The following is a 17,648-nucleotide window of genomic DNA, read 5'->3' on the forward strand; positions in this document are numbered from 1 at the left end:
ATACACTGGTTGATATTTGACGCTTTCTCTCTCCTCCATTTTCCTTTCTCTCTCCTCTCCTCTCCTCTCTCTCTCTATCTGTGTCCAAAAGTTGGTGGAAACAAAACGAAGGAAAATTGCGCACCAAACATCAAAATTTCAGACCAAAATTTTGATTAACATAATTGTAAGTTTTCTCAATTTTTTGAAGAATATTTATTGCTAATTTCGTCTTTGAATGTAATTGTAATTTGGAAAATGTAAGTACTTTTTGAAATTTGGTGGTTTTTCAGCTGAATTTTGGAGTAATTTTGATTGAATGTTGCCTAATTATTGTTTAATATGATAATGTTGATGCAAATTTATAGATAAGAGCTGATTGAGTTATGTATTATATGAATTAATTAGGGTTTTTGGTGTTTGGTGTTTTATATGAAAGTTAGCGAAATCTTTATGTATGTTTTAGATTGTATTTGTTCTTTGTGGAAATTGAAAAAGATTTCACAATCGAATTAGTTTTCTTTGGAATAGTTAGATTATTGTTGAGAATTTAGTTGATATATTTTCCATTTTTTTGTCCAAATTGTTGTTTAGTTGGATTTTAGGTTTATTATGGTTGAAATGTATTGTGTATGGTGAGTAATTACGAGGAAGAAGTGTGTTGCTTCATGATTTCAATAACTTATGACATAAAGATTGGTCTATTCTTTGCTTCATTATGTGGTGGAAGTCATCTTACTTCCTAAATTTGGGTTACCTTGTTTTATTGTCATGGATTTAATATGTGCTTTCTTTATTATTTCACTTGATAAATGCATGATGAGGATGAAGGAGTTAGTTTTCTCTATCGGGAGGCGTGGAGCAATGTTGTTAAGTTGTTGTTATGGAGTATAAGTATAAGATATATGCTCAAAGTTTGGTTGATGTTGTTATTCTTGGCATTTTAGTGTAATGGGACGTGTTCATTTCCTTCTTTGTTTCTAAGATATATGTCTCGTGTTGAAAATTTTATGTAAATATTTCTGCTGCTAGACATTATTTCAGTGAGCTTGTGGCCTTTTCTTTTAATATGAATTATATGGACTTCTGTGAGCAGGATGGCAAAAGAAATTTGCAACTGTTCTAAAATTTGGTGAGTTAGGGATGTTTAATTTATGTATTTGCTTGAATTGATTGTTGAATGCTGAAATTATAACAGCTAGCTTAGACCTGGGAGCAGCATATCTTACTTTTATATAGGTAAAGAGGAGCAGGGGTATAACTGTGCTCAATTTGTTCTTGTATGCTTCTATTTTTGTTTTTTCTTGCTTACTTGAATGATTGTGGCCTTTTCTTCCTCTGTTTTCTTTTGTATCTTGTCGCATTCTAGAAAAACTTCAACTGAAAATTTGGGGCTTTATTGTGGTTTTGCAGCTTGAACTGGAACATATTCATACTTCCAACGGATTTGTGCTGTATTTAAGTTGGCACTGGCAGTGAAGATGAGAAAGTACTGTTTATCTGATGAACCAATATTCTGAATTTAATCTCTTTGCTCAATAATTGGAAGACAATGGTTGTTTCATCTCAGGAGCAAATGCAAGAGAGTCATACTGACCAGTTCCCATTGCTCATGGAGGGGCATAATGGCCATGAGAATGAGGAACACGTAATTGACATAGAAAGATGTGGTGAAGCCTCCTCTTCAGGCACATCCGATTTAGAGTTTTCTCAGGGTGGTACGCTAAATAATGATCATAGAGAAGCCAGTGTCATGCAAGCACCTCCTCCGATATCACCATCTCCTAGTCGCTCGATTTCTAGGAGCTCGTCCTTTGTCAGGAGAAGTGAGGGAATTGGTCGTCGTAATTGGAGTCCTTTCAATTCAGGGTTTTGGATATCCATTGAGCTAGTATTCACATTGAGTCAGATTATAGCTTCCATGACTGTCTTGTGTTTGTCAAGACATGAACATCCTCAAGCCCCATTGTTTGCTTGGGTTGTTGGGTACACAGCTGGATGCTTTGCTAGTCTTCCTGTGCTGTATTGGCGTTTCCTTAATCGTAACCAGGGGCATGAGCGGGGTGCACTTCAAGCAAGTCAGGCATCTCCTCGTGGAAACTCTACATCGGGACCAAATTCTTATGTCACTATTTCCTTAAGTCAGTCATCAGAACAGGAAGATCATAATAGTGTACCGGGAACTACTTTTGAAGGTCAAAATATGGCAACTGCAACTACTAGGTACTAATTTTTTCTATGATAGAGTGTCTTGTTATAGGTTGTCAAATACTTCTACTTCATTGATAGAACTTGTATTATCTTGTATCCATGAACAACACACTGAGTATATTAGGAATTTGCAATATATGAGCATTAATTAACATGGTGAGGCTATCTGCATTAGTTATTGCCAATTGGAACCTGACTTTTTCACTGTTCATGGTTTTTATCTGCATTTTTATAACATTAGTGAATTCTAAAAGTTGAATATGACTAGGCTAGACTTTATCTACCTGTTGGCTGTGGTCATGATCATATCATCCTTATTCTCATCATCTTTTGTTCCTGTGTTCTAGTTGTTTGTTTAACTGCATGTGTCATTCTTATAAAATTTTAATATGGTTCATACTGAAGTGTGATGTCTTTTGTTCTTTTTGCAGAATTGGTCTGATAATGGACCATTTTAAAATGGCATTGGATTGCTTCTTTGCTATTTGGTTTGTTGTGGGTAATGTTTGGATCTTTGGAGGACACGCTTCAGCTGCTGAGGCTCCTAATTTGTACAGGTATGTTCATTGGTCCTGGAAAGTAAGTTTTTCAAGTTTCTTAGGCTCTTACTGTAGCTAATAATTTTCTGGAATCTCAGGTTATGCATTGTTTATCTTACATTGAGCTGCATCGGATATGCTATGCCTTTCATTTTGTGTGCAATGATATGCTGCTGCTTGCCTTGCATAATTTCGGTCCTTGGAATCCGCGAGGATTTAAACCAAGTTCGAGGAGCTAGTGAAGAATGCATTAATGCTCTACCGACCTACAAATTCAAGGCAAAGAAAGATGAGGGTGCTAGTACAGGGCAAAGTGATAATGATGAACAAGGTGGAGTAGTGGCTGTAGGAACAGAGAAGGAGCGTGCCATCTCTGGAGAAGATGCGGTAGGTCCTATGGTCTTAATTTTTTGTCTTATATTTTTTTAACAGGACTAGTAGATGATAGCTACTTTATTCATGGTGGTTGACTTGCAGTTTTGATTGTGCCACTTTCGACTCCTAGGCCCTAGCAAACAGATTTGGAGATTCTCTTTTTTTTTTTAAGATGTTGAACAGTCGAAACAAAATCTATCTAGTTGATATGGTTTTCGTGGTTATAAGTTTTCTTGTTTCTGCTACTTCAACTTTTTCAAAATCTAGTCAGACCCATGTTTTCTCATACTACCTGGTCTGAACTTTGTTTTTACATCATCTTAATTTGATAGTTAGGTACTGTGGAATTGGATTGATGTATATATGAAACTATACTCATGAAAAAGTCTTGTTTGCCTTCTGTTTCCTGGATTTTATGTATTCTTTTATCTAGAACGAAATGAACGAAAGTGAATTGGGATATTCTTTCACCTAGGATCACTAGAGTATGCCCTCTTAACGTCTTGCCTGGATTTTTCTATAACATAATTTTGACCCTTATGTCATCATCTTCACAGGTATGTTGTATTTGCTTGTCAAGTTATATGGATGATGATGAGCTGAGGGAGCTACCTTGCTCTCATTTTTTCCATTCAGAATGCGTAGATAAATGGTTAAAGATCAATGCTACCTGTCCGCTCTGCAAGTATGAGATCACTGAAAGAGAAGACACGCCACCATCACCGACAAACTCCACTATGCAAACATGAAACTTTTAGAGTCTGTGTACCATCTGTAGATTCTTCAGAATTGGATCAGGTCAGTAAAACCAAGGTCTTTTTTTGTCCTTTGGTTTAAGCTCGTGATGGCGGAACTATGTCAGTATCTTTCTTTCTCTCCTGAAAGCACAAATACAGGAGCAAAGGTGGATGAAAAGAGGGCTTCATTTCCCCTGATTCTCTTAATTTTTTTGAAACATAATTTCTTTTTCTTTTTCGTTAAAATTGTACTATAGATTTCTCAGGAATGTACAGTCGAGATCGTCCAAAATTGTGTAAGATGTTTGTACAGATGGTGTATCTCTACTTAAATAGGTTATGAAATTGAAGGTGACATTATATCGATCAATTTCCGTCCTGATGTATAAGGGATGAAAGATACATTGCATAGAAGTATATAGTTTCACTGTGTAGAAGGATACTTTGTTTTAAACCAACAGCAGGGTCTATTTATTGGACTGGTAATTGCATGCAGAAATGGTTTAGATTCGTTCAATGTGTATCTTTACATATCAGTGCTTATCAAGCACTATATTATGGGACATAGGGAGTACATTGAAATTTTTGAAAAAGAGCTATATAGCAAGAACAAAAAAAGTTTGATGTTGCTATTACGTTGTCATCCAATACTACAAACCTTTTCTTAACCCCCAAAACATTTAGGCGGGAACAATTGTGACACGCTCATGACCTTACTCACGATATTTGTGTCTCTCGCATTCCTTTTCTTAGCATATAATTTTCTTTTTCGTTAGTTTACCTTATTAAAAAAAAAACTAAAAAATAAGATAAACCACCCATATGTGACAATAATAACTCCTCAAAGCTACCCTTTTTTTTTTTTTTAATGTAATTATCCTCAAAGCTAAAAGTTTATATTCAAAATTAGTTAGTTTGTGGCAAAAAATATCATAATGATACTAAACTAGTAACGGAAGGCTGGGGCTGTTTAGAGTGCGTTTTGGGTTGGTTTGCGACTTTAAAATTGCGGTTTGGGTTATGATTTCAAGTAAACCGCGGTTTGCGGTTTAGGTTGGGTTTTAGTTTTTGTAAACCGAAACCGCACCGTAAATCACAATTCTATATGATTTTTTTTAATTTTTTTTTAAATACAATTGACAAAGTGACATACAAGTATACAGCTGAAAAAAGAAGTTTGAGATAAAGGACTTGTACACTTTTGATAAAGTATTATTTATGTTTAATTAAGAAGTCAACTTCATATTTATTTGGACTCTTTATATTTTTTAACAATTTTTTTACTCTTAAATTACAAATTTAATTTTGCGGAGGAAAAATGGTTAAACCGCAAACCAAACCGTTTTGGCGCGGTTCGGTTTGGATTGGTTTAGGCAAAAGTACGGTACGGTTTGGGTTGGAAAAATGTCAAACTATATATTTGCGATTTGGGTGGGTTACATGCCAAATCGCACTAACACAAACCGCGAACACCCTTACGGAAGACTATATATCCTCTGTTCTGATGTTACATAAAGTGAAATTAATTGTCTAACCTTTGTGTTCTTGCCTCAGAAATATGGTCATCCCTCTCTTCTCCTTATAGTAAATTGTACTTTGTCCGTTTTATAATAAGTAAAACACTTTTTTTTTAAAAAATTCTCACATAAAAGAGACAAGTATTTCACTTATTTTATAATAGAGGAAGTATATAAATCAAGGATTTAATGTATGAATATAAGATTTGCTAGTGGTTTGATATTGAATTATATTAATTTAAACTTAAAACTTTTTTTGAATGAAAATTGCTAAATGATAGCTTCAAGAAGACAAATTTACAATTATCAATGGCTTTTTTAGTTTTTATAGTTAAAGGTGGCTGTGGAAATTGACACTTCACTTAGGAGTGGTTTTTTGTTGAAATATCCTCATTAAAGATTTTCTTATATATTGGTGAGAATTCGAGATTAAACTTTGGTCCTATAATCAAAATGTTTCAAAAAAAAAAAAGGCAAAAAAATCAACTTTCATCTAAAAAAAAGCTTGAAAATTACCAACAAACAATAATGTTCATTTTGGATTAGATCTGATAATCATGTAACAAAACTCAGCGTTTGCTTAACACACAAAGGGCGTGTTCGGCACAAGCTTTTTAAGTAACTTTTAGTGTGTTGACTAGGTCAAAATACTAATTAAGAAAAATAGTAGTGTTTGGTGTAAGTAGCTTTTAGTGTTACAAGTAAAGTATGACTAATTCATATCACACAGAATAAAGTACCACTATTGACTAGAAAATGTAAGACTAACTTTCTAACTCAAAATTTTGCAGAGAATTTCTGTAGTTTGAATCAACCAATTAACATCCTCTAGAAGACTAAAATGAAACAACAAAATCCAGTCTCATAGATTAAGCAGCTGGTGCAAAATCATAAGTTCCATCATCATCATCATCATTATCATCATCTGCTTCAAACTGTGTTTTTGGAGCATAATATTCATAGCTTTTTAAACCTTCATCTTCCAAGAAAGCTTCAGTTGCATCTCTCTTTGAGTTCTTCGAATCAATAGTTATCGAAATTTTCGACATTTTAAGCAAGTAAGATCACAATTTAAGGAGAAGAACAAGGGAAGAAGATATCAAGAAATGTTGATTGTGTAAGGTAATGGTAAAGGATTATTGTTGTATGTGTTACAAAACTAAAGGTGTTGATGTTAGTTGGTGATTGAGAGGTAAAATGAAGTTAGCTCATGCAAGTATTCTTAGCATAATGCTATGTGCATGCACAATATTAGGCAACATGATTGAACTGTCTTTATTCCCTGTTAAACATAGTTGATGGGCGATGGGCATTTTCGTCTTTTTGTATTACGTTATATGTTTATATATTTTTTTTTGATTAGGAAATTAAGTCAGCCCAAGGGCTAATCCCTACAATGCTACTAGCCTGTAGGAAACACCAATACATTGGCTCGTAAGGCATGCATAGCATGCGAAGGAAATACCCCAACATAATGCTGGAGATAAGGACCGAACCCCTAATCTCAGGAGCCAAGGGGTAAGAATCGAACCCCTAACATTTCAAATGCAACACCATGTGGTAATCATAGTTCTATCTTCTTATTTACAAGAAAGTAGAAACTTCTCCAAGTAATTTACTGAACCATATAACAGCTATTTTCTAATTACTCCTATCTAGATTAATTACTCTACTAGTCACTTAACTACTACAAGATGTTCAAATTTCATTTTACTTCTTCTCCTAAATCCACACACTACGGCTCCGTTTGGTAGGGTGTAAAACATTTTCAGTGTAAAATGATTTTCATGGAAAACAATTTACAATGGAAAACACAATTCCAAAATTAGTTATCCGTTGTTTGGTTTCATGTAAGGAAAATGATGAAATGAGAGGAAAATGAAAAGGAAAGTAAGGAGGTAGTGAGAAAAAAGTATACAAGAGAGATAAGGAAAATAGTTTTCCCTTCATTTTGAAAGGAAAATGATTTTCCATCATTGGGAGAATAATTTTACCCCAGGGAAAAACGGTTTTACACTCTTTTGCCAACCAAATAATGTAAAACTAAAAATGGAGGAAAACAGTTTTCCGGGAAAACGTTTTACGCCCTACCAAACGGAGCCTACCACCATCAGTTGAGCACTTATTCCCATCACTTCCTTTAGAATGTTGGAAATCTGAATTGTCTCAAAGCATGTTGAGGCACAAGACTGCATGTGTAATATGCAAGTGATTCTTACTAGCAATGTGCATTGCCAAATCATCAGCCTATGTGGCGTCGCCTAATCTAGACACATAAGAGCTGAAAGGACAGGTCACTGACACGTTGGTTTGGGCTAAGACAGGTCATAAGTGACCTTTGGTATGGATCAAAAGCTAATTCTGATGCAACAGAGAAATTACATGTAGGGTCACTATATCTAAAAGTAGAAAAGATAAGGAAATTATTCCCCTTTTGATCATGGGTGGTCAAGTTGCTTCTTTAAATAGCATCTTGGTCTAAGATTGTTTTAGTAGAGTACACTTGCCATTTCTAGAAACAATGCTAGCTTAGATAGTTTAGGGAATCCAGGATTCTTGTGTTTTTGGGAGAAATGTGATTAGATATAATTTTGCATCAATTATAGTATTGTATAGATGAAGAAGGTATATAAGTGAATAATTGTTAGCTGCAACCAGTGCTATCTAATTATCTTTTGAATTCGCCAATTCGTTCAAAATGTCCCAAAAATGAACCAAAATCGACCATAATCCGCTTTTCTCAATTCGCATTTCGTGGAAGAATTAGGAATTAGGTAACACTGGCTCCAACATAAGAAAGTATGCTTAGAGAAAAATGGTGTATGATTTTAGATACGAAGGTCCTGTTCTCTTCACTTGATTTTCGCCAAACTTAAGTTATTTGACGGACTTAAACTGAAATTTTTCCTCAATCAAGGGCATTTTAAGTGAGTGTATTAAAACTTATAGCATAAACTAATTGAAAGTTATGTTCACAGATTAAATTTAATTTATGCAGAATACTTTTACTTATAATTTGAAGAAAATTGGGCCTAACTAGAAAGTATTCTATATATGCTATTCAAAAATAGGAGCATTACTAATATATTCTCAAATAGTTACTAATTCTGCATTGACAAGAGATTGAATCACAAAACTCCAAGAATTATTCCTTTTCTACTTCATGAAGACTTGACTCTTTCAAACCATGCATATTCATAATATATACTACTTTCTCCGTTTCTAGATAAGTGCAACATTTGCATAGTGTTTACTATTCACAGTTTAAACTTTAATTAGCTTTGGTGATTTAGGGTTTAGGAAAAACATAATCATATGGGATCTTGTTAGATTCGTCTGAATGTGAATTTTTTTAATATCAACTTTATATAATTTTTACTTATTGATAATTGAAGATATTAATGGTTAGAATAACGCATCGGTAAACGTGAAAACAAGAAATGTTGCACTTATTTAGAAACGGAGGAAGTATAACTTTTTTCTGGTTCACTTTCTGTTAATATAATCTGCAAACATATGGTAAGAACCATGAAAAAAAATGATTTTGACATGACAGTTTATATATTTTTAAGACATGATCAAGCAAGCAAAGTAATAAAATTATCTTCTTAATTCATATATATGATTCTATTGATATGTAGTACTGATACTTGTCCTTGATCTAATGATCTAGGGTTTGTTAATGAAGCAGAAAAGTTCTTGGAATCTCTTACAAGCAGTCTCTGGCAAGCAAAGACAAACTAGCATACCATCAGCATTAATCCCACCTTCTGGAAGAAGCACACACACTTGAGGAGTTGGTGTTAAGTCAATAGGGCCAGCATAAGCTGGTCTTCCCCATCCAAAATCAGCTGATTCATAGAGTAAAAACCTTGTCCATTGTGTTATTGTCAATTTGCCTCCAAATTCTAGCACTTTAGGCCTTCTAACCTCTATATAATCGACTGTCGATTTCAAGTAATCTTCATTAACACTAAGCCTTGCTTTGTGAACTAGGTCAGTTGTCCTATGGAGTGGGTGATCACTGAGCTCTTCGACTTTGCTTGTAGCACAGGCAACACATACTGCATTACCATAGAAACCGTCCTTCAATGGTGGTTCCTTGAGCATGTGACGCGTGTTTACAGTGAAAGTAAGGCGTAGTTCATAGTCTGATGGCTTTACATCCAGGGCTTTCACCCATGATCTCCAAACATGAGCTGCCATAGCATCAAATGTAGTGTAATTAGTGTCTTGATTACTGGTTTCTTGGGCTAAGAATTTGACTTTTTCTTGAAACTCTTTAGTAACTTTATAACATTTTTGTACCGGCTTCACTTCCCACAATGATCTTGTTAGACTTGATCTATCTGCAACACTCATGAACTCGGTGTGTGGATATTTTATGAGAGGGGGGTCGCGAGGAAGGAAATACTCGCGGTCCCAGCATGGCTCAGGAGAAGCAACTAAGTTTCCAACTCTAGCTGTGGTGGCCCAAGCATTGAAGAATTGCATTGCACCTATGCCATCACAAAGGCAATGGCACATTCTTAAACCAAGACTAAACCCTCCACCGCGAAAATAAGTCACTTGGGCTATCAATAGAGGCATATCGATGAGTTTATACGGTCCTTCATTAGGGAACTTATATATCAATGGAGACCATGAAGGGTTAGGAACCGATAGATCACCTAGATCAGCAAATGCTATAGATGAGTGTGCCTCAACTATAAGGGCACCTTGATTAGGCCCGAAAAATATCTCTAACTTGCCATTGCTAGTCTCCCTAATTCTACCTGAGAAAGGGTAATAGGGGACTAAAACAAGAGCAAGAGCATCACGTAGTTTTTCTACCACATGTTTGCTCATGGATGGAGTTGAGTGGTAAAAGAACACCGTTGGGGTAAAAACTCGGCAACCAATCATGTCATCCAAGTTGGAAAGATAGAGAGATTCGCCATTGTTTACAGGAATTGGACCTGCAGGAAGTACTGCCTCCTTGTGTTTGATAGTTATAGGGATGGATTGGTGAGAGAATTGAACATCTTCCATCAAGGTAGCTATGAAAATATGCACAAAACTATTTTTTTCAAGGAAATGCACAAAAGTATTGGTATTATGTGCTTGTTTTTATAGAAGTATGCAATTGAAAATACTTTCACAGTTCATGCAAAGTTGCTTGGATATTTAATATCTTATTATAAAGAGGGACAGTTGCATATCACCATCTTCATGAATTGAAAACAAAGATTAAATTAAAGTACATTATCATACTAACAATGCCCTTAAATTTTTTAGAAGCCAGAGAAATCTACTGTTCAAAATGCATGAATAGAAGTGGTTGGATAATACAAAGTTACAAAAGTGTTGCCATAGATATTCATATTCAAGTGTACACTAAGGTAGAAATGCAGAGAAATCACTAGAGCAATCAATTGCTTTATTTGTAAACAAACAAAATGAAACCAAGTTACTGATAAAAACACAGACAGCTCGAATTTGACATTTTAACATTTTTTTCGATTATATATCTTTTTACATAATGTTTTTACTGAGAAAAACCCAATCAACTTGAATTATACGTCTTGAATATAACTTGGAATCGATATATATATATATCTAAATTCCGACCTCTAGACATTATCCTTCTTGTTGCTTGGGAAAGACAAGACATTCTGTGCTTTGCAAGTATTCATATGAAATTATGAATGCGTTGCATAAAATACAAGGTGACATGCAATATACTCTAACCAAGATCAGCTGTGAAAATTGGAGCCAGAAATTTCCATTTCTAGAAGCAAAAAATATGAATAATTCATTTGCGAAGGAAGCAAATTAGAGAAAAATAGTAGGAACTCTACAAGATTAAGACAACACAAAGAAAAATAGTTCACAAATTGTCGATAAGCACCCTCTTATTATAGTAATTCCAGAGGCTGAGACTCTTCAAGATGAAGAAATTGGGTTGGAGTTATCAAAAGTTGTTCCAACATGCTGAATAACAAATCCATAGATCTTCCTCTTTAATTTGTCAATCTTCTCAGTTAAGACTTCATCTCTTTTTTTGACAACTAAATCCAACCAATCATTTATCCTCTTCAACTGTGATAAAATTGCAGCAATTGATCCACATTCAAGAGGCAATTTCTTGCTGCCATTGTTGACACATTCACTGAAAACACGAAACCCAGCATCCAATGACTCTTCAACAAACTTAAGGAACCATGACTCCATCTCGGACTTCAAAGTAGTTGCTAGCTCTATGGTCTCCCTAATACCATGGCCTCGTGTCCATCTTCCTTTTGGTGGTGATTCTAGCAATGTTGAAGTTTTTGAGTGGTTTTTGGTTGATTTTCCTATGGACTGACGTTTTGATGAACTCTTTGGTAAGGAAGGTGGTAGAGTCTCAGAGTTTTGGCCAGTGAGAAGGGAAACAATGGCGAGATCAGTAGAGAGAGCAGCTTCAACCCAAGCAGAAGCAGACTTGGATTGCTCTGTAGAGATGACAGTATCAGGTGTTTCAGAACAATGGGTAGATGAAACAGACTCAACAATGGTAGCTGATCGCGAGGCATTGTCATAGATGGATAGGAATCGGTCTATTGTAGGTAAAGGGTTTCCAGCTTTTGATGCAGAACACAGATCTGAAAACATGCTGAAGAACAAGAACGAATCATGTCATTGCTTGTCATTCAGGCAACATAAGAGTATAGACAAGTCAAGTTGCACTGCCATAGACATTCCCTAGTAACATTTGGCTCTATTTTCTCGATTTTCAAAAAGATTATCCTTGATGTAAGTTCTATCAAACAAACAACCTTCTGAGATACTAGAGATATATAAGCATACATGTCACCCTATTTTCTTAAGGCGGTTAATTCGGCTCAGGCCAAGTTCAGGTTTGGATTCCGGTCAATGTAGGGTTGTACTACAAATAATTCGAACATACAACATATTATAAAACATGATAAAGAGAGTCGACTTGAGTTTCTTTCATTAACTTCAGGTCAAATTTTGGTTTGGTTATTGGTACAAAATCAGATATTGCCAACTCTAAGCCTAGTGGGTTATCCTTTGACAATAATGTCATTAATAACAAAAGAGTTTAGGACTCATAGTTTGTTAAAGAGAGTAAGTTACCTTAAACTCCTTACAATTGACTCAGTAGCCAGAGCCTCTTGCAAAGCTTCAGCTGCAGCAGTAGCAGCAATCGCCCTTCTTTGGATTGCCTCCTAGAGTTATTGCAAACATGTGCAAAACTAAGAACTTCAGCAGTTCAAAAATGAGCAGAAGAAAGATGTGAAAATCTGCCTACCTTTCCAAGCTTTGCAAGGCTGGATGGTACAGAGTCCAAGGGTATGCTACCATCAGTCCATTTCTTGTCATGAATGGTGATTCCTGCAGCCAAAGCTGTTGGCTTGTCAAACACCATACAATCTTCAGGCGCGCTAGATTTGGACTTTCCATCAGTAGACATATCGTCTTTTGATTCGTAACTATTTGCATCACTTAAACGGCGAGATAAAGCAGCCTGCATTATTTAAAACCAACAGATTCAATGCACTTCCATTAGATAGCAATCTAGCATGGAAAATCATGAACAATTGCAATTGATGAAAATAAGTGCACTGCAGTTGGTTCAGAACCATAATATCATATAGTGATATTCGAACAAAACAAGAAAATGCTTACGACGCTTGCCTGAGTTTATGGCCTCTAGAGTTTAACACTGCCATTTATTTAACATCAATACATTTTTTTGTACCTTACACAAATCATGGGGAAGAAATCAACTACTTAAATTAGGTTCACCAACTCAATCTCCTAAGAGAAATTCATAAAGCATGAGCTAAACAGATATGAAAGAACTGCAAAACATTGGAAGTATCTGAAATCAAAGAACCAAAAAAAAACCTCATGGAATAATATTACTAAACAGAAGCTCCAAAAACACAACTCCATTTTTGCAACCATCCAAAATAACCAAATAATTTTTCATGTAACACATCCACAAAACCACATTTGCAAACGTGCAACAATTAGCTTTAGCTTGCGAAATTCTTGAGTACTATTGTTTAGAGTTTGCCAATGTTCTATTAAATTTATATTCATCCCTGGCCAAGCTCATAATCAACTCATTTCTATATTAGATACATAAAGCCAAGACTACAAACATATTGAGAGATCAAACAATTCCATGATTATCTTATAATAATGCTAAACTCAAGAACACACTTTTATCCTCACAAAACTCATCCACAACCACCACTATCAACTCTTGACTACTATCATAGCTACTCAAAAAAAAAAAATCATGATTAAGTGATTCTAAAAAGTAACCATCTAGCTCAAGAATTGACATCTATCTTCACAAAAACCATTCATGGCATGATGTCAAATCAAAATTAACAAACACGAAATTGATACTTAGTCTATGTTCGCCAGTACTAGCTGAAATTGAACTGAAACTGATAAGTTAGCTGAAACTGATAAAGTAGATTCTCGAATCAATTAGATAAAATCCATTGAATTAATTGAAGTTATACCTGAGTTCTAATAAGAGCCTGCAAATCAGGTTTATTCTTTCCATTTCCACCCCCACAATTCTTCTCCTTAACTTCTCCTTCATCCCAACTCTTTCTTCCTCCACTACTACTACTTCCACTCTTCCCATCACAAACCTTCAAATTCCCAATCCCACTAACAATCCCACCACCACTAACCCTCTTCTTATTCCCTGTACTCCCACCACCACTGGACAACCTCCTAGCAGGCGACAACGACATCCTCCTCACCCCTGGTGATCCCGCCCTCCTCGCTGCTGTCGGCGATGGCTGCCTATACCTTGAAGGCACAACAATAGCCGCTTCCCTCCCTAACTTCTTCCCCTCATCTACCTTTGCCGCAGCCGCCAAACTCGGCACAACACACTTTGACGGCGCCGGTGACACCGACCTCTTCACCTTCACCACCGGCGATGGGTCCCTCTCTTTCTCTCTCTTCCCCACCGACACCGCCCTTCTCGCCGCCGTCTTCACCGCCGCCGGCGAAGTAAACCTTTGTGGGGTCACTCCAACCCCCAAATTCTCCTTATTTTGATCATTTTCTTTCTTCTTTCTCTGAATAAGTGATAAAATCGGATCAATTGAATCATTTGTATCCGAAACCGGTTGAATTACAAAATCCCTTTTCTCCTTAGAAACCCTAATACTTAAAGGCTCCGGTGACCCGATAAAAGGGTGTCTCCCTGAAACGGGTCGGATCCCAGTAGCGAAAGGAATTGGAGAAGATGGGTCGAATAAAAAACGTTCGAGGTAAATAAATTGACCTAATTGAATTCTATTAGAGAGGATTAGATCAGTGTCACGATCAGAGAGAGAAATGTAGGTTGAGTTTTTGGAATCTGAGAGTTGAAGAAGGAAGCCATGGTTAGGCCAAAGATCAAGATTGTTGTTGTTAATGGTGGAATTTGAGGAGGAGAGAGAATTTGATAAAGTGGGGAGAATTCCGATGACTTGAAGAAGAGCAGAACGATGTTCACCAGTAGGTTTTGTGTTTGTGTTCATGGATTGAAGGAGTTTTAGGAGGATTCCTGGGTTTAAAGACGCCATTGTTGAGTGTTTCAAGGTGATAAGAGTTATTTTGTGAGGAAGATGAAGAAGAAGAAAAGAGAGACGTTATGAGATATGGGGTTAATTTTTTTTGAATTTGAGGGAGGAGAATTAACGGTTGTCCCGCTTTTTTGTCTGGGTGTGGGATTTGAAAATTTGAATGTAGTAAATGTAAAGGACCGTTACGTTGCTGTAGATTAGAGTAATTTGTAATGTACTAATGTTATTGTTGCTCTTACTGTTTGCGTGATTGGGGAGGCGGATAAGGCGGTGTAAAGTTTTTCAATTACAAAGTGTATGTTAATTACTCCCTCCGTTCCAAAAGAACACATTCACATATAACTTTGATCATTAATATTCTTTTTTATAAAATATAGTTCTCATTTTTCACAGTAATTTATGCAAGTAGAATTTAAGAAAGATAATAAAGATTTTTTTTGTTTATTTAGAGGGTAATATTATATGTAGTCCTTAGAGTATGTTCAATGGTTAGACTCTTTAAAGGGTTTATCAAATACTATATTAATTTCTCTTTCCTTCACATCACTCATATCCAATCTACTCAAAAACTTCTATTTTCTTACTCCCAATGGTTAGACCAACTTTTGGGGTCATCACATTTCCCATTAACCAATAATACTTTGCCACTTGTCACACCCAAGTGATACTTTTCAGATTTTTTTCTTTTGTAAACGGTCCATATTCATGAACTGGGCAAGCCTCTCTCTCCTCCCTTTGGTTCTCTCTCTTAATTGTTTATTATTTTTTTAGCCTTCTCTCTACTCATGAACTGTCAGTGGACCAACCAATGGACATACTCTTAGGGCTACATATAAGCATTAAATACATTTCTTTAAATGGAAACAGTTTAAGAATTCAAGACACATTTTCACATCAGTTGAGGTAATAAATGCTTGATTTATTTTATTTTATTTCATTTTCCTTATTTAAATAAATGTTGTATGGAAAAAAAAATGATTTTAGGGCTACATATAAGCATTAAATACATTTCTTTAAATGGAAACAATTTAAGAATTCAAGACACATTTTCACATCAGTTGAGGTAATAAATGCTTGATTTATTTTATTTTATTTCATTTTCCTTATTTAAATAAATGTTGTATGGAAAAAAAATGATTTTAGGAGAGAGAATGGAGAATAATTGTGAAAGAGCATTAATTGTAACATTGGTTGAATAAACAAAGGAAAAGAACAAAATTCAAGAAGCAAATAAATGATGGGGCACGGTTTTTCTAGACAAATTACGGAAAAATGTGAAACTAAATATGAAAATGGGAATTATATTTTGGGACATCCAAAATGGAAATGGGAACTATATTTTGCGACGGAGGGAGTAATACTATTAAGGATATGTTCTTTCCAACTTATTTTCATTTAAGTTGCAATCAGTTCAATTCAGTTCAGTTCACTTTCTAATTTATTTATAAGCATTACTATTAGTATAAACTAATTCAATTTAGTTGCAATCAGTTCAGTTCAATTAAGTTGCAATCAGATCAATTCAATTGTTTTATGCCGAAGAGAATATGTCCTAAGAGTGTTTAACGATAAAAGTTCAACCTCGAATATCGTGTTGGCCTCATATTTTGAAATAGAGGGAGTATTTTTTTATGCGCTGTTATAATGTTATGATTGCATTATACACTAAATATTGAATGATTTTCTGAAGGAAAATAATATATGTAATCCTTAGGGTTGTATATAAAAAGCTAAAAATGACAATATTAAGCATTAATCACATTGATTAACATGTGATTATGTTATAGGTTTTTAAATTAATATTATTTTAGAAAATATATTATTTGCAATTCTAAAAATTGCATATATTAACCTTTTCTTTTTTCGAAATGATATTTCCTCTTTCTCACACAAAGGATTGTAAGAACTTGAGGAGCTTCTACGATTTTTAATGCACTACTTTAACTAATAGAAATGTTAGTTATGCATTTGTCCATTTGTCTCTTCTTCACTTTGACAGCCCAACTCTCTCTTTCTTTTGAGCACTCCATTTTATCTGAGGTGGAAGAAATATTGATAAGAATATTAATACTTTTTCCGTTTCGTTTCAAATGCAACAAAAGAATATTTTATATCTCACAAATAATACCTTTTGTTGCATTTAAAATGAAACGGAGGAAGTATTTTGATATCGAGTTTCATATGGATCTTCTAAATTCAAGACCACAACTAATAAGTAACGTATTCATAGATCTCATACATTGAAGAAAACTAGAGGGGAAGCCCTCCTTCGGCTCAAATTTCTAGAGCATGCATAAGCATTGATTGTACTTAAACAAAGGCATAAAACCATGTTAAAGATACTAAGGGTGAGAAATCTCTAATAGCAACTCTAATAGTAAGTTACAACACCTTATAGTTTGACTTGCCACATCAGCTTTTTAAGCTATTACATTTTCAAGCTACAAAGCACTCCAATATAACAAAAAGTAACCTGCTTGAAAAATAAATAATATAAATTAGACACATGTTACAATTTAGGTGGAAGTTGTTTTCTTTATTTCAACCAAGCAGTGTAGCTTGTTTGGGCAGGTTGCTCCTTCTAGCTACAACTAATTTTTCCACTCCAGTGGTAAGCTACTTGCTTGAAATTTTAGTTAATTTGCAAACAGGTCACTTTTCCATATCTTGGTTTTAATATTGCACATAAGAAACAATTAT

At 35.0% G+C, this 17,648-nt stretch overlaps 3 protein-coding genes across 3 annotated transcripts; 1 reads left to right on the forward strand and 2 right to left on the reverse strand.

Moving 5' to 3' along the window:
- Positions 1–4,358, forward strand: LOC104902144 (E3 ubiquitin-protein ligase At1g63170). Its single transcript, XM_010689834.4, has 5 exons — positions 1–166; positions 1,393–2,202; positions 2,622–2,747; positions 2,828–3,116; positions 3,662–4,358. The coding sequence occupies exons 2-5, from the start codon at positions 1,532–1,534 to the stop codon at positions 3,851–3,853; spliced, it is 1,278 nt and encodes a 425-aa protein (XP_010688136.2). The 5' UTR covers positions 1–166; positions 1,393–1,531; the 3' UTR covers positions 3,854–4,358.
- Positions 4,359–9,027: 4,669 nt separating this feature from the next.
- LOC104902145 (fatty alcohol:caffeoyl-CoA acyltransferase) lies at positions 9,028–10,843 on the reverse strand. The gene is made up of 2 exons (XM_048634866.1): positions 10,828–10,843; positions 9,028–10,397 (listed from the first exon to the last, which is right to left on the reverse strand). The coding sequence occupies exons 1-2, from the start codon at positions 10,841–10,843 to the stop codon at positions 9,028–9,030; spliced, it is 1,386 nt and encodes a 461-aa protein (XP_048490823.1).
- Positions 10,844–10,913: 70 nt separating this feature from the next.
- Positions 10,914–15,063, reverse strand: LOC104902146 (hypothetical protein). Its single transcript, XM_010689836.4, has 4 exons — positions 13,884–15,063; positions 12,653–12,868; positions 12,478–12,569; positions 10,914–11,992 (listed from the first exon to the last, which is right to left on the reverse strand). The coding sequence occupies exons 1-4, from the start codon at positions 14,946–14,948 to the stop codon at positions 11,284–11,286; spliced, it is 2,082 nt and encodes a 693-aa protein (XP_010688138.2). The 5' UTR covers positions 14,949–15,063; the 3' UTR covers positions 10,914–11,283.
- Positions 15,064–17,648: the final 2,585 nt, after the last annotated feature.

This window comes from Beta vulgaris, chromosome 8 (genome assembly GCF_026745355.1).
Source record: "Beta vulgaris subsp. vulgaris cultivar EL10 chromosome 8, EL10.2, whole genome shotgun sequence".
Classification (NCBI taxonomy): Eukaryota; Viridiplantae; Streptophyta; class Magnoliopsida; order Caryophyllales; family Amaranthaceae; genus Beta; species Beta vulgaris.